This window comes from Ranitomeya imitator, chromosome 6 (genome assembly GCF_032444005.1).
Source record: "Ranitomeya imitator isolate aRanImi1 chromosome 6, aRanImi1.pri, whole genome shotgun sequence".
Classification (NCBI taxonomy): Eukaryota; Metazoa; Chordata; class Amphibia; order Anura; family Dendrobatidae; genus Ranitomeya; species Ranitomeya imitator.
Genome location: NC_091287.1, coordinates 28,140,882 through 28,164,912, shown reverse-complemented (window position 1 = coordinate 28,164,912; position 24,031 = coordinate 28,140,882). Strand labels below are relative to the sequence as shown.

At 44.4% G+C, this 24,031-nt stretch overlaps 1 protein-coding gene across 1 annotated transcript; it reads left to right on the top strand.

Annotated features, from left to right (window-relative positions):
• Positions 1–701: 701 nt before the first annotated feature.
• On the top strand, positions 702–14,849 carry DLX5 (distal-less homeobox 5). Its single transcript, XM_069729362.1, has 3 exons — positions 702–1,201; positions 7,928–8,112; positions 14,115–14,849. Exons 1-3 carry the CDS (start codon positions 832–834, stop codon positions 14,445–14,447), a joined length of 888 nt encoding a protein of 295 aa, XP_069585463.1. The 5' UTR covers positions 702–831; the 3' UTR covers positions 14,448–14,849.
• Positions 14,850–24,031: the final 9,182 nt, after the last annotated feature.

Here is a 24,031-nt window from a genome sequence, read left to right as displayed (position 1 = left end):
CATTTTTACTAATGTTCTTCAATATTCCAGGATTTCTGAATTTCATTTTTACTAATATTCTGCATTATTCCAGGATTTTTGAATCTCATTTTTACTAACATTCTTCAATATTCCAGGATTCTTGCCTTTCATTTTTACTAATGTTCTTCATTATTCCAGGATTCTTGCCTTTCATTTTTACTAATGTTCTTCATTATTCCAGGATTCTTGCCTTTCATTTTTACTAATGTTCTTCATTATTCCAGGATTTTTGAATTTTCATTTTTACTAATATTCTTCATCATTCCAGGATTTTTGAATTTTCATTTTTACTAATATTCTTCATCATTCCAGGATTTTTGAATTTTCATTTTTACTAATATTCTGCATTATTCCAGGATTTTTCCCTTTCATTTATTCCTTGCTGCTGTGATTTTTTGGGGGGTGACTTGTGATTCCCACACACTGTGGGGTCAGGGTGTCACTGGTTTGTGCACTTCTTCCCTTTCTTGCAGTTGTTGTGCAGCTTTGTGGCCCTGAACTAGTTGGACGGGTTCTAGGGTGTTGCTGTCGCTTGTGATCCTCTGGCCAATGGCACCAGATCCACCCTGCTGTGCGTAAGAGAGCAATTATGGATTTCACCAAGCCTATGGTGAGCCCCATCCAGTCACAGATCCTCCTCCTCCTCCTCCTCCTCCTCCTCCTGCTGCTGCTGAGGGATCACTAGGAGCCTCCTCACCCTCTCACTCACTAGTATAGAGACTGCTCCAGCTCAGGGGATGGAGGCCTGATCCTTCCTGTGGAGAGAGACCAGAGACCCCCATCATCATCATCATCATCACCCAGCAGAGCATGACAGGAGTCTATGAGAGGAGGGTCCCAGCCATCAGAACCAGCGACTTCCACTCTCCTTTCCAGTCCCCCAGCATCATGCATCATCCATCCCAGGATTCTCCCACCTTGCCCGAGTCCTCAGCCACAGACTCCGGCTACTACAGCCCTGGAGGGGCTCACCCGCACCATGGCTACTGCTCGCCCACCTCTGCTGCCAGCTACGGGAAGGCTCTCAATGCTTACCAGTACCAGTACCATGGAATGAGCGGATCTGCTGGGAGCTATGCGGCCAAAGCCTACTCCGAGTACAGCTATGGGAGCCCCTACCACCCGCACCACCAGTACGGAGGGGCGTACAACAGGGTGCAGCCCCCCAGCAGCCAGCCAGGTAAGAACCGTGTGTGGGCGCAGTGGGCGCCGCCGGGAGGCGCTGGCCGGAGGGGGGGCTGGCTGTCTGCACTGGCGGCTATTCGCGGCTGCGGTTCTCACCAGCCAGAAATGTGTCTCTGTCTCTTCCTCCAAGGTTTTATTATCTCCGAGACCGAGGCGCCGCCAGTCAGCACCAGAGCAAACCGCAGGAAGAAAACAAAAGTCACAGAGTGTTCCCAGCAGGGCTCCGGGGGGCAGCGAGTGGCCCCCCATAGAGCCAGCACTGAGGGGGAGGTAGTACGGGAATATAAGGGGCGGCTGGTCCTACCCCAGCGGTGCCCCCAGTGTATGGGGTGGGAATAGTCACAGACCCTGCCCCAATATTATACCCAGCAGGGTCCAGAGTGTACCCCCAGATTATACCAGGGGTCCAGAGCAGGGAAAATGGGAACTGGATGAGCAGCTGAGCCAGGACCCTCCAAATACCGAACCCGGACCCTCCAAATACTGAACCCGCACATGAGGAGCATTAACAGTCAGAGAAAGAAATTCAATATCAGGAAATCACAAATAACTATGTATCTAATATTTATGGATAGGTCTTCTTAACTCTCTATTATCTATCTATTATCTATCATCTATCTATCTATATTTCTATCTATCTATTATCTATCTATCTATTATCTATCTATTATCTATCTATCTTTCTATCTATCTATCTATCTATTATCAATCTATTATCTATCTATTATCTATCTATCTATCTTTCTATCTATCTATTATCTACCTATTATCTATCTATTATCTATTATCAATCTATGTATCTATTATCTATTTATCTATCTATCTATTATCTATCTATCTTTCTATCTATCTATCTATTATCTATCTATTATCCATCTATTATCTATTATCAATCTATGTATCTATTATCTATTTATCTATCTATCTATTATCTATCTATCTATATAATCTATTATCTATCTATTATCTATCCATCTATTATCTATTATCAATCTATTATTCATCTAACTATTATCTATCTATCTCTCTAGTATCCATCTATTATCTATCTATTATCTATCTGTCTATATAATCTATCTATTATCCATCTATTATGTATCTATTATCCATCTATTATCTATCATCCATATGTCTATCTATTATCTGTCTATATCATCTATCTATATACTGTATCGCTTTCTTTCTCTCTCTTTTGACGATCCATGTGATATGTACAGATCTATTTCTTATGTCGCCATTATTATCTCCTCTCTATCCCTTCATCCATCCCATTGTCACAGACATAATTGGCCGTTTTTCTGCTGCTCTCTATATACGGACACACCTGTCATTTACGCTCCGTATCCGCAGGCCATTTCTCTGTGCGGGTTCAGGCCCCATGTTGGATTATTTCGGTGGTTTTCTATGATAATGTTTCGCGGGGATCAGTAGTTTAATATCTGCTGGCTGTCAGTATGGGCTGATATTATAATGTTTGGGGTCATATATTATATTAGTTCTTGTGCAGCATTTTCTAGATTGCTTTGTTTGTATATTAGCCCCTGTATAGTTTGGGAAGCTGATGTTGGGGGCTGTTCTGTATATTGCGGCCCCTGTATAGTTTGGGGGGCTGTTCTGTATATTGCGGCCCCTGTATAGTTTGGGGGGGCTGTTCTGTATATTGCGGCCCCTGTATAGTTTGGGGGGCTGTTCTGTATATTAGCCCCTGTATAGTTTGGGGGGCTGTTCTGTATATTGCGGCCCCTGTATAGTTTGGGGGGCTGTTCTGTATATTAGCCCCTGTATAGTTTGGGGGGCTGTTCTGTATATTGCGGCCCCTGTATAGTTTGGGGGGGCTGTTCTGTATATTGCGGCCCCTGTATAGTTTGGGGGGCTGTTCTGTATATTAGCCCCTGTATAGTTTGGGGGGCTGTTCTGTATATTGCGGCCCCTGTATAGTTTGGGGGCTGTTCTGTATATTGCGGCCCCTGTATAGTTTGGGGGGGCTGTTCTGTATATTAGCCCCTGTATAGTTTGGGGGGGCTGTTCTGTATATTGCGGCCCCTGTATAGTTTGGGGGCTGTTCTGTATATTGCGGCCCCTGTATAGTTTGGGGGCTGTTCTGTATATTGCGGCCCCTGTATAGTTTGGGGGGGCTGTTCTGTATATTAGCCCCTGTATAGTTTGGGGGGGCTGTTCTGTATATTGCGGCCCCCTGTATAGTTTGGGGGCTGTTCTGTATATTGCGGCCCCTGTATAGTTTGGGGGGGCTGTTCTGTATATTGCGGCCCCTGTATAGTTTGGGGGGGCTGTTCTGTATATTGCGGCCCCTGTATAGTTTGGGGGCTGTTCTGTATATTGCGGCCCCTGTATAGTTTGGGGGCTGTTCTGTATATTGCGGCCCCTGTATAGTTTGGGGGCTGTTCTGTATGTGCCCCCCCGGTGTGAGCCTCTGTCTCCGTCTGGCTGCCGCACGGTGACCGCGGAGGGCGCAGATTACAGGGCAGCAGTCTGGGGGCTTTGATGTGTGTCTGGCCGGGGCTTCCCTTGGATCCCTCTATACACACAGTGTGGTGCCAGCTGCTCCGGCTGCCCAGACTCCTCGCTGACCGCAGCCTCCATTCATCCCTTCTGGGCAGAGCTCCACAGTACGGCGCTGTGCACACTGCAGCCCGGAGCGGGGCGGTAACGCACTAATAGCATAATAATCTGTGCCCTGTGATAGGATAACACTGCAATACATATAATAGGCTACCAATCTAATATATCATGTAATGTCACATTAATATCTACACTAATGCTATAAAGCAAGAGCAGCAGAGCCTCTGCTGACAACTATACAGTCACTTATAGATAGTATGTAATAATGCCACATCCTAATGATCAATGCTGCAATCTGCTGCTCTGAGAACAAACATAATGTCAGGAATTGTCCTGTAATAATATTCTGATAAACATACATGTCACCTGCACTGTGAAAAAAATACAAATATACAATCAGTACTGTGATATAACACTGATAGAAAAATATAACAATTTAATCTCTGTACTCTAATGTACTGCTCTGAATATATATATGTATATATATATATATATATATATATATATATACACACACACAAAAGTACTGTTATATAACACACTGATAAAAAAAAAAACAAAAGCACCAATATAGGACAATAAATGTACTGTAATATACCAGACAATACTCTGAAAAATCTATATCTATATTAATCAGTACTGTAATATAACACTGATTAAAAAATGTAACAATTTAATCTGCACTGTAACCTACTGCTCTGAATATATATATATTATTCAGTACTCTTATATAATGCTCTGATAAAAAAAAAACAATAGCACCAATATAAACAATATAATTTACACTGTAATATACCAGACTATACTCTGAAAAATATATATATCTATATTAATCAGTACTGTAATATAACACTGATTAAAAAAATATAACAATTTAATCTGTACTGTAACCTACTGCTCTGAATATATACATATATATATATATATATATATATATATATATATATATATATATATATATATATATATATATCAGTACTCTTATATAACACTCTGAGAAGAAAAACAACAGCACCAATATAGAACAATATAATATATACTGTAATATACTAGACTATACTCTGAAAAATATATATCTATATTAATCAGTACTGTAATATGACACTTTGCTCAAAGAAAGAACAAACAATGTATTCTGAACTAGAATATTCTACTCTAAAGAAAGTAAACATTAACATATATTAATCTGTACTGCAGTGTACTACTCTGAAAAAATATATATATTAATCTGTACTGTAACTTGTCACTCTGATTAAATATAACAAAAAGTAATATAATCTGTAATGTAATGTACTGCTCTGAAAAAAGAAAAAAAAATATATATATATACATACTGTACATATATAGATATGTTATTTATTTAAAAAATCTTAAAAGAATATAATCTGCACTCTAATATGCAACTCTACAAAACACACACAACATGTATATATACAGTATATATATAATGTAATATACTACTCTGAACAAAATATATTGATCTACACTGTAACATGCTGGTAAAATACAAAATAAAAATCTGTACACTACGATAATACACTAATGCACAAACATTGTGATACAAAGTCTGGTAATTATTCTATAAGTGAATTTACATTATGGGAATCTCTCAGTTATATTATTATACTACAATGCACAATGATCCTTTTAATCTATATCATACAATTTTAACATTTTTGAATCACTGTACTATAATTCACTATAGAAAATTGCCTTGTATTATATAATTATACACACTATGCAGTTATGCTATAATGCTGCAAACTGCATAACTTACTGCAGTATGATGCTATATATATATAGATAGAATCATACCAAAGTTATAGCAATGCAATACAGTTTGTATTATAGTATAATTTCATAGTATGTATAAATATATATTTATACATACTGTACAAACATAGTCAGAAAGTTATATCAACTTTGCAATAATACATAATAATGTCATATTTTTTAGAAAACCAGTGCAGAGTGTAATATATAAAAGTAGTATGACTACATAATATATTATACAAATGTTCTGATCTTCTTGTACTGTGTAATAGAACATACTGTTCTATAATATGTTAAATTAGTATGTATTATGTTATTAATAGACTATATTAGTTATGTAATGTAGTATATTAGCACAGACATATTATACTATATAGTTTGATATTGAATGCCCATAATCTGCATGTATTATGCATGGGACTATATTGCACAATGATGTTTACAGCAAACTACACAACACTATATATAATGCTGCAATATAATGAGCCGTCTGCTATAATATATACTATGTCCTGTACTATATACACTGTGCTGTACTATATACACTGTCCTATACTATATGCATTGTGTTGTACTATATACACTGTCCTATATTATATATACTGTGCTGTACTATGTACACTGTGCTGTACTATATACACTGTCCTATACTATATACACTGTGCTGTACTATATACACTGTCCTATACTATATACACTGTGCTGTACTATATACATTGTCCTATACTATATACACTGTCCTATACTATATACACCGTGCAGTACTATATACACTGTCCTATACTATATATACTGTGCTGTACTATATACACTGTGCTGTAGTATATACAATGTCCTATACTATATATACCGTGCTGTACTATATACACAGTCCTATACTATATACACTGTGCTGTACTATATACACTGTGCTATACTATATACACTGTGCTGTACTATATACATTGTCCTATACTATATATACTGTCCTATACTATATACACTGTCCTATGCTATATACATTGTGGTTTACTATATACACTGTCCTATACTATATACACTGAGCTGTACTATATACACTGTGCTGTACTATATACTGAGATGTCCTACACTATATACACTGTGCTGTAGTATATACACTGTGCTGTACTATATACACTGTCCTATACTATATACTGAGATGTCCTACACTATATACACTGTGCTCTAGTATATACACTGTGCTGTACTATATACTGAGATGTCCTACACTATATACACTGTGCTGTAGTATATACCCTGTGCTGTGCTATATACACTGTCCTATACTATATACTGAGATGTCCTACACTATATACACTGTGCTGTAGTATATACACTGTGCTGTACTATATACTGAGATGTCCTACACTATATACACTGTGCTGTAGTATATACCCTGTGCTGTACTATATACACTGTCCTATACTATATACTGAGATGTCCTACACTATATACACTGTGCTGTAGTATATACCCTGGTATATACCCTGTGCTGTACTATATACACTGTCCTATACTATATACTGAGATGTCCTACACTATATACACTGTGCTGTAGTATATACCCTGGTATATACCCTGTGCTGTACTATATACACTGTCCTATACTATATACTGAGATGTCCTACACTATATACACTGTGCTGTAGTATATACCCTGGTATATACCCTGTGCTGTACTATATACACTGTCCTATACTATATACTGAGATGTCCTACACTATATACACTGTGCTGTAGTATATACCCTGGTATATACCCTGTGCTGTACTATATACACTGTCCTATACTATATACTGAGATGTCCTACACTATATACACTGTGCTGTAGTATATACACTGTTCTGTACTATATACTGAGATGTTCTACACTATATACACTGTGCTGTAGTATATACACTGTGCTGTACTATATACTGAGATGTCCTACACTATATACACTGTGCTGTAGTATATACACTGTGCTGTACTATATACTGAGATGTCCTACACTATATACACTGTGCTGTAGTATATACACTGTGCTGTAGTATATACACTGTGCTGTAGTATATACACTGTGCTGTAGTGTACACACTGTGTTGTAGTAGACACCAGCTGACAACATCGGATATAACGCGGCAGACACTTCTGTAACGTAGAATTCATTAATACGATGATATAATGGAGTGAGAGCTTCCTCTAGAATCTGTCTGTGACTAATGCCCCCGGGGCTGAGGGTGGACAGGACTTGCAGGGTCACTTTTACACCAGTTTCCCCTGTAATGATTGTGCCCGGCCGCCCCCCATGGTCGGTGCGGTCACACTGGAGCATTATTCATCGCTGCATTACAGCCACTGACACACATTTAACCCTTTGCTTCTCCAGAGAAAGAAGTGTCAGAGCCGGAGGTGAGGATGGTGAACGGGAAACCGAAAAAGATCAGAAAACCCCGAACTATTTATTCCAGCGCGCAGCTGGCGGCTCTACAGAGAAGGTTCCAGAAGACCCAGTACCTGGCACTGCCCGAGAGGGCCGAACTGGCCGCCCACCTGGGCCTCACACAGACACAGGTAAGAGCCCACTGGGGTGGATGGAGCAGAGCCGAGTGCAGCACGGACCGTAGATAGCAGAGAGATAAAACAGAGACAATAGATAGATAATAGATAGACGATAGATAGATAATAGATAGATAGATAGACGATAGATAGATAATAGATAGATAATAGATAATAGATAGACGATAGATAGATAATAGATAGATAATAGATAGATAATAGATAGATAGATAGATAGATAATAGATAGATAATAGATAATAGATAGATAGATAGAGAGATAATAGATAGATAGATAGAGAGATAATAGATAGATAGATAGATAATAGATAGATAGATGATAGATAGATAGATAGATAATAGATAGATAATAGATAATAGATAGATAGATAGACGATAGATAGATAATAGATAGATAATAGGTAGATAGATGATAGATAGATAGATAGATAGATAGATAGATAGATAGATAGATAATAGATAGATAGATAGATAGATAGATAGATAGATAATAGATAGATAGATAATATATAGATAATAGATAGATAGATACATAGATAGATAGATGATAGATAGATAGATAATAGATAGATGATAGATAGATAATAGATAGATAGATAATATATAGATAATAGATAGATAGATACATAGATAGATAATATATAGATAATAGATAGATAGATACATAGATAGATAGATTGATGATAGATAGATGATAGATAGATAGATAGATAGATAGATAATATATAGATAGATAGATAGAAAGATAGATGGATAATAGATACAGTAGATAGAAGAAGGGCCAAAATACTACAATATGGTTGCAAATGGTTTTACACACACACCCTCTCGTCCAATATGAAATTATATAGAAAAATAAGCAGCACTCCAATCAGATATGTCAAAGGCTTGAGAAAGGTTCTGTTATGTGACCGAAACATTGCCACATGGGCTAATAGAAAGTCCTTTATTTTTTCATATCTGATTGGAGTGTTACTTATTTTTCAAGATAGATAGATAGATAATGAATAAATGATATATAGATGATAGATAATAGATAGATACATAATAGATAAATGATCCATAATAGATAGATAGATAGATAGATAATAAATAGATATGTAACTTTGATTGCAGGCTGCATTTACTCCTTGTGATATAACAGATACATTACCGGCTTATATACAACGGTATGAGATGATTTTCTCATTTGGCTCTTTCTATAATGAATCAAATTGTAATGATATATGTATAATTATTAGATATCAGATAGGAATAAAAAAAATAGATATAAAATGTGAACAGTTGCTCCCGTTTTAATAGCGTATTTAGCATTATGGGTGAGTAGTCTCTGTGCAGTCATACCCCGCTGTAGTAAAGCTGATATTATCACTTTTGGGAATACTGGCAGTTTATGTGAGGGTGCAGGTATCAGGGGAGCAGGTATCAGTGGGTGCAGGTATCAGGGGTGCAGGTATCAGTGGGTGCAGGTATCAGGGGTGCAGGTATCAGTGGGTGCAGGTATAAGGGGTGCAGGTATAAGGGGTGCAGGTATCAGGGGTGCAGGTATTAGTGGGTGCAGGTATCAGCGGGTGCAGGTATCAGTGGGTGCAGGTATCAGGGAGTGCAGGTATCAGTGGGTGCAGGAATCAGCGGGTGCAGGTATCAGGGGGTGCAGGTATCAGCGGGTGCAGGTATCAGGGGTGCAGGTATCAGTGGGTGCAGGTATCAGGGGTGCAGGTATCAGGGGTGCAGGTATTAGTGGGTGCAGGTATCAGCGGGTGCAGGTATCAGTGGGTGCAGGTATCAGGGAGTGCAGGTATCAGTGGGTGCAGGTATCAGGGGTGCAGGTATCAGTGGGTGCAGGTATCAGGGGTGCAGGTATCAGTGGGTGCAGGTATCAGCGGGTGCAGGTATCAGCGGGTGCAGGTATCAGGGGTGCAGGTATCAGTGGGTGCAGGTATCAGCGGGTGCAGGTATCAGCGGGTGCAGGTATCAGCGGGTGCAGGTATCAGGGGGTGCAGGTATCAGTGGGTGCAGGCATCAGTGGTGCAGGTATCAGTGGGTGCAGGTATCAGGGGTGCAGGTATCAGGGGTGCAGGTATCAGGGGTGAAGGTATCAGTGGGTGCAGGTATCAGGGGTGCAGCTATCAGTGGGTGCAGGTATCAGGGGTGCAGGTATCAGTGGTGCAGGTATCAGTAGGTGCAGGTATCAGGGGTGCAGGTATCAGGGGTGCAGCTATCAGTGGGTGCAGGTATCAGGGGTGCAGGTATCAGGGGTGCAGGTAACGGGTGCAGGTATCAAGGGTGCAGGTATCAGTGGGTGCAGGTATCAGGGGTGCAGGTATCAGTGGGTGCAGGTATCAGGGGTGCAGGTATCAGTGGGTGCAGGTATCAGGGGTGCAGGTATCAGGGGTGCAGGTATCAGTGGGTGCAGGTATCAGGGGTGCAGGTATCAGGGGTGCAGATATCAGTGGGTGCAGGTATCAGGGGTGCAGGTATCAGTGGGTGCAGGTATCAGTGGGTGCAGGTATCAGTGGTGCAGGTATCAGTGGGTGCAGGTATCAGTGGGTGCAGGTATCAGTGGGTGCAGGTATCAGTGGTGCAGGTATCAGTGGGTGCAGGTATCAGGGGTGCAGCTATCAGTGGGTGCAGGTATCAGGGGTGCAGATATCAGGGGTGCAGGTAACAGGGGTGCAGATATCAGGGGTGCAGGTATCAGTGGGTGCAGGTATCAGGGGTGCAGCTAACAGTGGGTGCAGGTATCAGGGGTGCAGGTATCAGGGGTGCAGGTAACAGGTGCAGGTATCAGGGGTGCAGGTATCAGTGGGTGCAGGTATCGTGGGTGCAGGTATCAGGGGTGCAGGTATCAGTGGGTGCAGGTATCAGGGGTGCAGGTATCAGGGGTGCAGGTATCAGGCTGCAGGTATCAGGGGTGCAGGTATCAGAGGTGCAGGTATCAGTGGGTGCAGGTATCAGGGGTGCAGGTATCAGGGGTGCAGGTATCAGTGGGTGCAGGTATCAGGGGTGCAGGTATCAGGGGTGCAGGTATCAGGGGTGCAGGTATCAGGGGTGCAGGTATCAGTGGGTGCAGATATCAGGGGTGCAGGTATCAGTGGGTGCAGGTATCAGGGGTGCAGGTATCAGTGGTGCAGGTATTAGGGGTGCAGGTATCAGTGGGTGCAGGTATCAGGGGTGCAGGTATCAGTGGGTGCAGGTATCAGTAGGTGCAGGTATCAGTGGGTGCAGGTATCAGTGGGTGCAGGTATCAGTGGGTGCAGGTATCAGGGGTGCAGGTATCAGTGGGTGCAGGTATCAGGGGTGCAGGTATCAGGGGTGCAGGTATCAGGGGTGCAGGTATCAGTGGTGCAGGTATCAGGGGTGCAGGTATCAGTGGGTGCAGGTATCAGGGGTGCAGGTATCAGTGGGTGCAGGTATCAGGGGTGCAGGTATCAGGGGTGCAGGTATCAGGGGTGCAGGTATCAGTGGGTGCAGGTATCAGTGGTGCAGGTATCAGTGGGTGCAGGTATCAGTAGGTGCAGGTATCAGTGGGTGCAGGTATCAGTGGGTGCAGGTATCAGTGGTGCAGGTATCAGTGGGTGCAGGTATCAGTAGGTGCAGGTATCAGTGGGTGCAGGTATCAGTGGGTGCAGGTATCAGTGGGAGCAGGTATCAGGGGTGCAGGTATCAGTGGGTGCAGGTATCAGTGGGTGCAGGTATCAGGGGTGCAGGTATCAGTGGGTGCAGGTATCAGGGGTGCAGGTATCAGTGGGTGCAGGTATCAGGGGTGCAGGTAGCAGTGGGAGCAGGTATCAGGGGTGCAGGTATCAGTGGGTGCAGGTATCAGTGGGTGCAGGTATCGGGTGCAGGTATCAGGGGTGCAGGTATCAGGGGTGCAGGTATCAGGGGTGCAGGTATCAGTGGGTGCAGGTATCAGGGGTGCAGGTATCAGGGGTGCAGGTATCAGGGGTGCAGGTATCAGTGGGTGCAGGTATCAGTAGGTGCAGGTATCAGTGGGTGCAGGTATCAGTAGGTGCAGGTATCAGTGGGTGCAGGTATCAGTGGGTGCAGGTATCAGTGGGAGCAGGTATCGGGTGCAGGTATCAGTGGGTGCAGGTATCAGTGGGTGCAGGTATCAGGGGTGCAGGTATCAGTGGGTGCAGGTATCAGTAGGTGCAGGTATCAGTAGGTGCAGGTATCAGTGGGTGCAGGTATCAGTGAGTGCAGGTATCAGTGGGTGCAGGTATCAGGGGTGCAGGTATCGTGGGTGCAGGTATCAGGGGTGCAGGTATCAGTGGGTGCAGGTATCAGGGGTGCAGGTATCAGTGGGTGCAGGTATCAGGGGTGCAGGTATCAGGGGTGCAGGTATCAGTGGGTGCAGGTATCAGGGTGCAGGTATCAGGGGTGCAGGTATCAGAGGTGCAGGTATCAGTGGGTGCAGGTATCAGGGGTGCAGGTATCAGGGGTGGAGGTATCAGTGGGTGCAGGTATCAGGGGTGCAGGTATCAGTGGGTGCAAATATCAGGGGTGCAGGCATCAGGGGTGCAGGTATCAGGGGTGCAAATATCAGGGGTGCAAATATCAGGGGTGCAGGCATCAGGGGTGCAGGTATCAGGGGTGCAGGTATCAGGGGTGCAGGTATCAGTGGGTGCAGGTATCAGTGGGTGCAGGTATCAGGGTGCAGGTATCAGGGTGCAGGTATCAGGGGTGCAGGTATCAGGGATGCAGGTATCAGGGTGCAGGTATCAGGGTGCAGGTATCAGGGTGCAGGTATCAGGGTGCAGGTATCAGGGATGCAGGTATCAGTGGGTGCAATAAAGTCACTGTGGAGACTGACGCTGATGAGTGGGGTCCTGATGCCTGCGGTACAGGCCTGTGCGCAGCATAACTGACCCTTCCTCCGGTGTCATCTGCTGCAGCCTCCTCTAATCTGCTCTACATGTGCTAAATATTACTGCCTCCTCCCCAATCAGATGTAAATGGCTGAAATCAAAGCTGCGGGTTTGTTACAGATAATTCAAGACAGAAGTTTGTCCAGTACAGGATAATATCATTATTTAAGAATCTGCATCTTCTTTAAGGATGTCTCCAAATTACTTCAGAGAGCAGATGAATTCCATCTATATATTTTTTTTCGTACAAAAAAGGGGTCTAATGAGTGGTGGGCTCTGCTAGATACAAATGAAGAGATGCAGCAACTTGTTCTGGATAGATCCGGAGATGGAAGCTTTGTCTACAAATACCATTTCTGGATAGATAGATAGATAGATAGATAGATAGATAGATAGATAGATAGATAGATAGATAGATAGATAGATAGATAGATAGATAGATAGATAGATAAGTAAATTAATATTACATAAGAAGATAGATAAAGAGAGACCCATGGATCACTTAATTGATATTTAATAGATTGGAGGATAGACAGACCCATAGATGTTATAAAATAGATAGATAAATAGATCATAGATAGATAATAGATAGATAATAGATGATTGATAATAGATAATAGATAGATGATAGATAGATAGATAATATATATACATAGATAGATAATAGATAGATCATAGATGATAGATAGATAGATAATAGATATATAATAGATAGATAGATAATAGATATATAATAGATAGATATAGAACATAAATGTAAGATGATAAATATATTAATAGGTAGCTAATACATGAATTCATACATATCATATATATAATAAATAGATCCCTAATGAATATTACATAGGAAGACAAATAGAGACCCATGGATCCTAGAATGGATGTTTCAAAGAAAAAAAATGATGGATTGACTCATAGATATTAGTTAGATAGATAAACAGATTAATAAATGATAGATGATTCAAATTCATAGATACATGATACACGAATAGATTATTTATATTAAATATATATTAAACAGGTCCATGAATGAATATTTTGCAGGCAGACAGATTTAATACTGATGATAAATGTGACACGAGGATCCACTTTCTGATGTCTCTTTCCTACTCCTCTTCCGTTATAGGTGAAGATCTGGTTCCAGAATAAAAGATCGAAGATCAAGAAGATCATGAAGAATGGAGAGATGCCCCCCGAGCACAGCCCCAGCTCCAGTGACCCCATGGCCTGCAATTCTCCACAGTCCCCTGTGGTCTGGGAAAGCCAGGGCACGTCCAGATCTCTCAGCCATCACCCCCACGTGCACGGTCACCCCCAGACCTCCACCAACTCCCCGGCGCCCTCTTACATGGAGAACCCCAGTGTGTGGTACCCAGCAGCGAATTCTCTAAGTTCCCACTTACAGAACCACAGCTCACTACAGCATCCATTAGCGCTGGCGTCGGGGACTCTCTACTGAGGAGCTCAGAAACTCTTACAATCCTTTTTTTATTATTATTTTTGGTTTTGGACCGTCCTCCTCCTGATTCATTGCTATGGGGAAATACAGAAGAATGTATCAGATGGATTTTTTTTTAAAGCAAAGTATATTGTGTAAAGCTTGTGCATGTAATTTATTGCATTTCAAGAAAACTTATTGGTTGTTTGTTTGTTTTTTTTTGTACATTTTATTTTATTTTTACCGATGGACTTTGACTCAATTAGGACACTATTCTCAATGGTGCCTTCAATCTATGACCTCATTTTTTCCCAGAGAGATTTTTTTTGATTTTGTTTATGCTTATTGTATCCCATGTAAATAAATGTAGATAGAGGAATTCAGCTGTATATTCTGGTTAAATAAAAATTATTTCGACCATGAGACATGGTTGTTCGTGGGGAAACAGGTTCAGATTGTAGAATATGTGGGGGTGATGGTTGAAATGGATGGAAAACTGGGAATTGGACGGTAATTGTTTGGAATTGGATGAATTGTATCAGCATGATGAGATCAGCTCTGATCTGTGGGACAAGTGGCAGGTGAGCTTTTTAGAGCAGGATCTACCTGAAGTAGTAAAATATGGATCCCAGCTGAGTTATGGCTGGATGTAATGGGGAAGGGGCAGCACAACTTGCAGGTTTGCAGAGCAGGAACTTGGTACATTAGAGTATGCAGTGGAGAGTTGGGGGCTTGCAGAAGAGTCAGAGTATAGAAATAAGAGTTGGGGGGCGCGCAGAAGAGTCAGAGTATATTCATAAGAGTTGGGGGACTTGCAGAACAGTCAGAGTATAGAAATAAGAGTTGGGGGGCTTGCTGAAGAGTCAGAGTATAGACATAAGAGTTGGGGGCTTGCAGAAGACGCAGAGTATAGGCATAAGAGTTGGGGGCTTGCAGAAGAGTCAGAGGATAGGCATAAGAGTTGGGGGGCTTGCAGAAGACGCATAGTATAGGCATAAGAGTTGGGGGGCTTGCAGAAGAGTCAGAGTATAGACATAAGAGTTGGGGGGCTTGCAGAAGACGCAGAGTATAGGCATAAGAGTTGGGGGGCTTGCAGAAGACTCAGAGTATAGGCATAAGAGTTGGGGGCTTGGAGAAGAGTCAGAGAATAGGCATCAGAATTGGGGGGCTTGCAGAAGAGTCAGAGTATAGACATAAGAGTTGGGGGACTTGCAGAAGAGTCAGAGTATAGGCATACGAGTTGGGAGGCTTGCAGAAGAGTCAGAGTATAGGCATAAGAGTTGGGGGCTTGCAGAAGAGTCAGAGTATAGGCATAAGAGTTGGGGGGCATGCAGAAGACTCAGAGTATAGACATAAGAGTTGAGGGCTTGAAGAAGAGTCAAAGTATAGACATAAGAGTTGGGGGCTTGCAGAAGAGTCAGAGTATAGGCATAAGAGTTGGGGGCTTGCAGAAGAGTCAGAGTATAGACATAAGAGTTGGGGGACTTGCAGAAGAGTCAGAGTATAGGCATACGAGTTGGGGGGCTTGCAGAAGAGTCAGAGTATAGGCATACGAGTTGGGGGGCTTGCAGAAGAGTCAGAGTATAGGCATAAGAGTTGGGGGCTTGCAGAAGAGTGAGAGAATAGGCATCAGAGTTGGGGGGCATGCAGAAGAGTCAGAGTATAGACATAAGAGTTGGGGGGCTTGCAGTTCAGCCAGAGTATAGGCATCACAGTTGGGGGGCTTGCAGAAGAGTCAGAGTATAGGCATAAGAGTTGAGGGGCTTGCAGAAGAGTCAGAGTGTAGACATAAGAGTTGGGGGGCTTGCAAAAGAGTCAGAGTATTGGCATAAGAGTTGGGGGGCTTGCAGAAGAGTCAGTGTATAGGCATCAGAGTTGGGGGGCTTGCAGAAGAGTCAGAGTATAGACATAAGAGTTGGGGGGCTTGCAGAAGAGTCAGAGTATAGGCAAAAGAGTTGGGGGCATGCGGAAGAATCAGAGTATTGGCATAAGAGTTGGGGGGCTTGCAGAAGAGTCAGTGTATAGGCATACGAGTTGGGGGGCTTGCAGAAGAGTCAGAGTATAGACATAAGAGTTGGGGGCTTGCAGAAGAGTCAGACTATAGGTGTAAGAGTTGGGGGCTTGCAGAAGAGTTAGAGTATAGGCATCAGAGTTGGAAGGCTTGCAGAAGAGTCAGAGTATAGGCATAAGAGTTGGAGGGTTTGCAGAAGAGTCAGAGTATAGACATAAAAGTTGGGGGTTTGTAGAAGAGTCAGAGTATAGGCATAAGACTTGGGGGCTTGCAGAAGAGTCAGAGTATGTGCATCAGAGTTGGGGGGCATGCAGAAGAGTCAGAGTATAGGCATAAGAGTTGGGGGCTTGCAGAAGAGTCAGAGTATAGGCATAAGAGTTGGGGGGCTTGCAGAAGAGTCAGAGTATAAGCATAAGAGTTGGAGGGCTTGCAGAAGAGTCAGAGTATAGGCATAAGAGTTGGGGGCTTGCAGAAGAGTCAGAGTACAGGCATAAGACTTGGGGGCTTGCAGAAGAGTCAGAGTATAGGCATAAGAGTTGGGGGCTTGCAGAAGAGTCAGAGTACAGGCATAAGACTTGGGGGCTTGCAGAAGAGTCAGAGTACAGGCATAAGACTTGGGGGCTTGCAGAAGAGTCAGAGTATAGGCATAAGACTTGGGGGCTTGCAGAAGAGTCAGAGTACAGGCATCAGAGTTGGGGGGCATGCAGAAGAGTAAGAGTATAGACATAAGAGTTGGGGGGCTTGCAGAAGAGTCAGAGTAATGGCATCAGAGTTGGGCGGCTTTGCAGAAGAGTCAGAGTATAGGCATAAGACTTGGGGGCTTGCAGAAGAGTCAGAGTATAGGCATCAGAGTTTGGGGGGCTTGCAGAAGAGTCAGAGAATAGGCATAAGAGTTGGATGGTTTGCAGAAGAGTCAGAGTATAGACATAAAAGTTGGGGGCTTGCAGGAGAGTCAGAGTATAGGCATAAGAGTTGGGGGCTTGCAGAAGAGTCAGAGAATGGGCATCAGAGTTGGGGGGCTTGCAGACGAGTCAGAGTATAGGCATAAGAGTTGGGGGCTCGCAGAAGAGTCAGAGTATAGGCATAAGACTTGGGGGCTTGCAGAAGAGTCAGAGTATTGACATAAGAGTTGGAGCGCTTGCAGAAGAGTAAGAGTATAGACATAAGAGTTGGGGGCTTGCAGAAGAGTCAGAGTAATGGCATCAGAGTTGGGGGGCGTGCAGAAGAGTCAGAGTATAGGCATAAGAGTTGGGGGCTTGCAGAAGAGTCAGAGTAATGGCAACAGAGTTGGGGTGCGTGCAGAAGAGTCAGAGTATAGACATAAGAGTTGGGGGCTTGCAGAAGAGTCAGAGTATAGGCATAAGAGTTGGGGGCTTGCAGAAGAGTCAGAGTAATGGCATCAGAGTTGGGGGGCGTGCAAAAGAGTCAGAGTATAGACATAAGAGTTGTGGGCTTGCAGAAGAGTCAGGGTATAGGCATAAGAGTTGGGCGGCTTTGCAGAAGAGTCAGAGTATAGGCATAAGAGTTGGGGGCTTGCAGAAGAGTCAGAGTATAGGCATCAGAGTTGGGGGGCTTGCAGAAGAGTCAGTGTATAGGCATCAGAGTTGGGGGCGTGCAGAAGAGTCAGAGTATAGAAATAAGAGTTGGGGGGCTTGCAGAAGAGTCAGAGTAATGGCAACAGAGTTGGGGTGCGTGCAGAAGAGTCAGAGTATAGACACAAGAGTTGGGGGCTTGCAGAAGAGTCAGAGTATAGGCATAAGAGTTGGGGGGCGTGCAGAAGAGTCAGAGTATAGACATAAAAGTTGGGGGCTTGCAGGAGAGTCAGAGTATAGGCATAAGAGTTGGGGGCTTGCAGAAGAGTCAGAGAATGGGCATCAGAGTTGGGGGGCTTGCAGACGAGTCAGAGTATAGGCATAAGAGTTGGGGGCTCGCAGAAGAGTCAGAGTATAGGCATAAGAGTTGGAGGGCTTGCAGAAGAGTCAGAGTACAGGCATAAGACTTGGGGGCTTGCAGAAGAGTCAGAGTATTGACATAAGAGTTGGAGCGCTTGCAGAAGAGTAAGAGTATAGACATAAGAGTTGGGGGCTTGCAGAAGAGTCAGAGTAATGGCATCAGAGTTGGGGGGCGTGCAGAAGAGTCAGAGTATAGACATAAGAGTTGGGGGCTTGCAGAAGAGTCAGAGTATAGGCATCAGAGTTGGGGGGCTTGCAGAAGAGTCAGTGTATAGGCATAAGAGTTGGGGGCTTGCAGAAGAGTCAGAGTATAGGCATAAGAGTTGGGGGCTTGCAGAAGAGTCGGAGTATAGGCATCAGAGTTGTGGGCTTGCAGAAGAGTCAGGGTATAGGCATAAGAGTTGGGCGGCTTTGCAGAAGAGTCAGAGTATAGGCATAAGAGTTGGGGGCTTGCAGAAGAGTCAGAGTATAGGCATAAGAGTTGGGGGCTTGCAGAAGAGTCAGAGTAATGGCATCAGAGTTGGGGGGCGTGCAGAAGAGTCAGAGTATAGACATAAGAGTTGTGGGCTTGCAGAAGAGTCAGGGTATAGGCATAAGAGTTGGGCGGCTTTGCAGAAGAGTCAGAGTATAGGCATAAGAGTTGGGGGCTTGCAGAAGAGTCAGAGTATAGGCATCAGAGTTGGGGGGCTTGCAGAAGAGTCAGTGTATAGGCATCAGAGTTGGGGGGCGTGCAGAAGAGTCAGAGTATAGAAATAAGAGTTGGGGGCTTGCAGAAGAGTCAGAGTATTGGCATCAGAGTTTGGGGGCTTGCAGAAGAGTCAGACTATAGGTGTAAGAGTTGGGGGCTTGCAGAAGAGTTAGAGTATAGGCATCAGAGTTGGGGGCTTGCAGAAGAGTCAGAGAATAGGCATAAGAGTTGGGGGCTTGCAGAAGAGTCAGAGTATAGGCATAAGAGTTGGGGGCTTGCAGAAGAGTCAGAGAATAGGCATCAGAGTTGGGGGGGCTTGCAGAAGAGTCAGAGTATAGGCATAAGAGTTGGGGGCTTGCAGAAGAGTCAGAGTATAGGCATAAGAGTTGGGGGTCTTGCAGAGAAGTCAGAGTATAGGCATAAGAGTTAGAGGGCTTGCATAAGAGTCAGAGTATAGGCATCAGAGTTGGGGGGCTTGCAGAAGAGTCAGAGTATGGGCAAAAGAGTTGGGGGCTTGCAGAAGAGTCAGACTATAGGTGTAAGAGTTGGGGTCTTGCAGAAGAGTTAGAGTATAGGCATCAGAGTTGGGGGGCTTGCAGAAGAGTCAGAGTATAGGCATCAGAGTTGGGGGGCTTGCAGAAGAGTCAGAGTATAGACATAGGAGTTGGGGGCTTGCATCACAGTCAGAGTATAGGCATAAGAGTTGGAGGGTTTGCAGAAGAGTCAGAGAATAGGCATCAGAGTTGGGGGGCATGCAGAAGAGTCAGAGTATAGACATAAGATTTGGGGGCTTACATCAGAGTCAGAGTATAGGCATAGATTTGGGGGGCTTGCAGAAGAGTCAGAGAATAGGCATAAGAGTTGGAGGCTTGCAGAAGAGTCAGAGTTTAGGCATAAGAGTTGGGGGCTTGCAGAAGAGTCAGAGTATAGGCATAAGAGTTGGGGGCTTGCAGAAGAGTCAGAGTATAGACATAAGAGTTGGGGGGCTTGCAGAAGAGTCAGAGAATAGGCATAAGAGTTGGGGGGCTTGCAGAAGAGTCAGAGTATAGGCATAAGAGTTGGAGTTTTGCAGAAGAGTCAGAGTATAGGCATAAGAGTTTGGGGGCTTGCAGAAAAGTCAGAGTATAGGCATCAGAGTTGGGGGCTTGCAGAAGAGTCAGACTATAGGTGTAAGAGTTGGGGGCTTGCAGAAGTGTTAGAGTATAGGCATCAGAGTTGGGGGGCTTGCAGAAGAGTCAGAGAATAGGCATAAGAGTTGGGGACTTGCAGAAGAGTCAGAGTATAGGCATAAGAGTTGGGGGGCGTGCAGAAGAGTCAGTGTATAGACATAAGAGTTGGGGGGCTTGCAGAAGAGTTAGTGTATAGGCATAAGAGTTGGGGGGCTTGCAGAAGAGTCAGTGTATAGGCATAAGAGTTGGGGGCTTGCAGAAGAGTCAGAGTATAGGCATAAGAGTTGGGGGGCTTGCAGTTCAGCCAGAGTATAGGCATCACAGTTGGGGGGCTTGCAGAAGAGTCAGAGTATAGGCATAAGAGTTGGGAGCATGCCTAAGAATCAGAGTATAGGCATCAGAGTTGGGGGGCTTGCAGAAGAGTCAGAGTATAGGCATCAGAGTTGGGGGGTGTGCAGAAAAGTCAGATTATAGACATAAGAGTTGGGGGGTGTGCAGAAAAGTCAGAGTATAGGCATCAGAGTTGGGGGGCTTGCAGAAGAGTCAGAGTATAGGCATCAGAGTTGGGGGGCGTGCAGAAGAGTCAGAGTATAGACATAATAGTTGGGGGCTTTCATCAGAGTCAGAGTATCGGCATAAGACTTGGGGGCTTGCAGAAGAGTCAGAGTATAGGCATCAGAGTTGGGGGGCGTGCAGAAGAGTCAGAGAATAGGCATAAGAGTTGGGGGCTTGCAGAAGAGTCAGAGTATAGGCATCAGAGTTGGGGGGCGTGCAGAAAAGTCAGAGTATAGACATAAGAGTTGGGGGCTTGCATCAGAGTCAGAGTATAGGCATCAGAGTTGGGGGGCGTGCAGAAGAGTCAGATTATAGACATAAGAGTTGGGGGGCTTGCAGAAAAGTCAGAGTATAGACATAAGAGTTGGGGGGCTTGCAGAAGACTCAGAGTATAGACATAAGAGTTGGGGGGCTTGTAGAAGACTCAGAGTATAGACATAAGAGTTGGGGGGCTTGCAGAAGAGTCAGAGTATAGGCATCAGAGTTGGGGGGCGTGCAGAAGAGTCAGAGTATAGACATAAGAGTTGGGCCCTTGCATCAGAGTCAGAGTATAGGCATCAGAGATGGGGGGCTTGCAGAAGAGTCAGAGAATGGGCATAAGAGTTGGGGACTTGCAGAAGAGTCAGAGTATAGGCATCAGAGTTGGGGGGCATGCAAAAGAGTCAGAGTATAGACATAAGAGTTGGGGGCTTGCATCAGAGTCAGAGTATTGGCATAAGATTTGGGGGGCTTGCAGAAGAGTGAGAGTATAGGCATAAGAGTTGGGGGCTTGCAGAAGAGTCAGAGTATTGGCATAAGAGTTGGGGGGCTTGCAGAAGAGTCAGAGTATAGGCATAAGAGTTGGGGGCTTGCAGAAAAGTCAGAGTATTGGCATAAGAGTTGGGGGCTTGCAGAAAAGTCAGAGTATTGGCATAAGACTTGGGGGCTTGCAGAAGAGTCAGAGTATAGGCATAAGAGTTGGGGGCTTGCAGAAGAGTCAGAGTATTGACATAAAAGTTGGAGGGCTTGCAGAAGAGTCAAAGTATAGACATCAGAGTTGGGGGGCTTGCAGAAGAGTCAGAGTATTGGCTTCAGAGTTGGGGGGCATGCAGAAGAGTCAGAGTATAGGCATAAGAGTTGGGGGGCTTGCAGAAGAGACAGAGTATAGGCATAAGAGTTGGGGGTCTTGCAGAGAAGTCAGAGTATAGGCATAAGAGTTAGAGGGCTTGCATAAGAGTCAGAGTATAGGCATCAGAGTTGGGGGGCTTGCAGAAGAGTCAGAGTATGGGCAAAAGAGTTGGGGGCTTGCAGAAGAGTCAGACTATAGGTGTAAGAGTTGGGGTCTTGCAGAAGAGTTAGAGTATAGGCATCAGAGTTGGGGGGCTTGCAGAAGAGTCAGAGTATAGGCTTCAGAGTTGGGGGGCTTGCAGAAGAGTCAGAGTATAGACATAGGAGTTGGGGGCTTGCATCACAGTCAGAGTATAGGCATAAGAGTTGGAGGGTTTGCAGAAGAGTCAGAGAATAGGCATCAGAGTTGGGGGGCATGCAGAAGAGTCAGAGTATAGACATAAGATTTGGGGGCTTACATCAGAGTCAGAGTATAGGCATAGATTTGGGGGGCTTGCAGAAGAGTCAGAGAATAGGCATAAGAGTTGGAGGCTTGCAGAAGAGTCAGAGTTTAGGCATAAGAGTTGGGGGCTTGCAGAAGAGTCAGAGTATAGGCATAAGAGTTGGGGGCTTGCAGAAGAGTCAGAGTATAGACATAAGAGTTGGGGGGCTTGCAGAAGAGTCAGAGAATAGGCATAAGAGTTGGGGGGCTTGCAGAAGAGTCAGAGTATAGGCATAAGAGTTGGAGTTTTGCAGAAGAGTCAGAGTATAGGCATAAGAGTTTGGGGGCTTGCAGAAGAGTCAGAGTATAGGCATCAGAGTTGGGGGCTTGCAGAAGAGTCAGACTATAGGTGTAAGAGTTGGGGGCTTGCAGAAGTGTTAGAGTATAGGCATCAGAGTTGGGGGGCTTGCAGAAGAGTCAGAGAATAGGCATAAGAGTTGGGGACTTGCAGAAGAGTCAGAGTATAGGCATAAGAGTTGGGGGGCGTGCAGAAGAGTCAGTGTATAGACATAAGAGTTGGGGGGCTTGCAGAAGAGTCAGTGTATAGGCATAAGAGTTGGGGGGCTTGCAGAAGAGTCAGTGTATAGGCATAAGAGTTGGGGGCTTGCAGAAGAGTCAGAGTATAGGCATCACAGTTGGGGGGCTTGCAGAAGAGTCAGAGTATAGGCATAAGAGTTGGGAGCATGCCTAAGAATCAGAGTATAGGCATCAGAGTTGGGGGGCTTGCAGAAGAGTCAGAGTATAGGCATCAGAGTTGGGGGGTGTGCAGAAAAGTCAGATTATAGACATAAGAGTTGGGGGGTGTGCAGAAAAGTCAGAGTATAGGCATCAGAGTTGGGGGGCTTGCAGAAGAGTCAGAGTATAGGCATCAGAGTTGGGGGGCGTGCAGAAGAGTCAGAGTATAGACATAATAGTTGGGGGCTTTCATCAGAGTCAGAGTATCGGCATAAGACTTGGGGGCTTGCAGAAGAGTCAGAGTATAGGCATCAGAGTTGGGGGGCGTGCAGAAGAGTCAGAGAATAGGCATAAGAGTTGGGGGCTTGCAGAAGAGTCAGAGTATAGGCATCAGAGTTGGGGGGCATGCAGAAAAGTCAGAGTATAGACATAAGAGTTGGAGGCTTGCATCAGAGTCAGAGTATAGGCATCAGAGTTGGGGGGCGTGCAGAAGAGTCAGATTATAGACATAAGAGTTGGGGGGCTTGCAGAAAAGTCAGAGTATAGACATAAGAGTTGGGGGGCTTGCAGAAGACTCAGAGTATAGACATAAGAGTTGGGGGGCTTGTAGAAGACTCAGAGTATAGACATAAAAGTTGGGGGGCTTGCAGAAGAGTCAGAGTATAGGCATCAGAGTTGGGGGGCGTGCAGAAGAGTCAGAGTATAGACATAAGAGTTGGGCCCTTGCATCAGAGTCAGAGTATAGGCATCAGAGATGGGGGGCTTGCAGAAGAGTCAGAGAATAGGCATAAGAGTTGGGGACTTGCAGAAGAGTCAGAATATAGGCATCAGAGTTGGGGGGCATGCAAAAGAGTCAGAGTATAGACATAAGAGTTGGGGGCTTGCATCAGAGTCAGAGTATTGGCATAAGATTTGGGGGGCTTGCAGAAGAGTGAGAGTATAGGCATAAGAGTTGGGGGCTTGCAGA

Coding starts and splice junctions, on each gene's coding strand:
- DLX5 (XM_069729362.1), top strand. CDS start 832: ATGACAGGAGTCTATGAGAGGAGGGTCCCAGCCATCAGAACCAGCGAC. Junction 1,202..7,927: donor GCCCCCCAGCAGCCAGCCAG/GTAAGAACCGTG, acceptor TTGCTTCTCCAG/AGAAAGAAGTGTCAGAGCCG. Junction 8,113..14,114: donor TGGGCCTCACACAGACACAG/GTAAGAGCCCAC, acceptor CTTCCGTTATAG/GTGAAGATCTGGTTCCAGAA.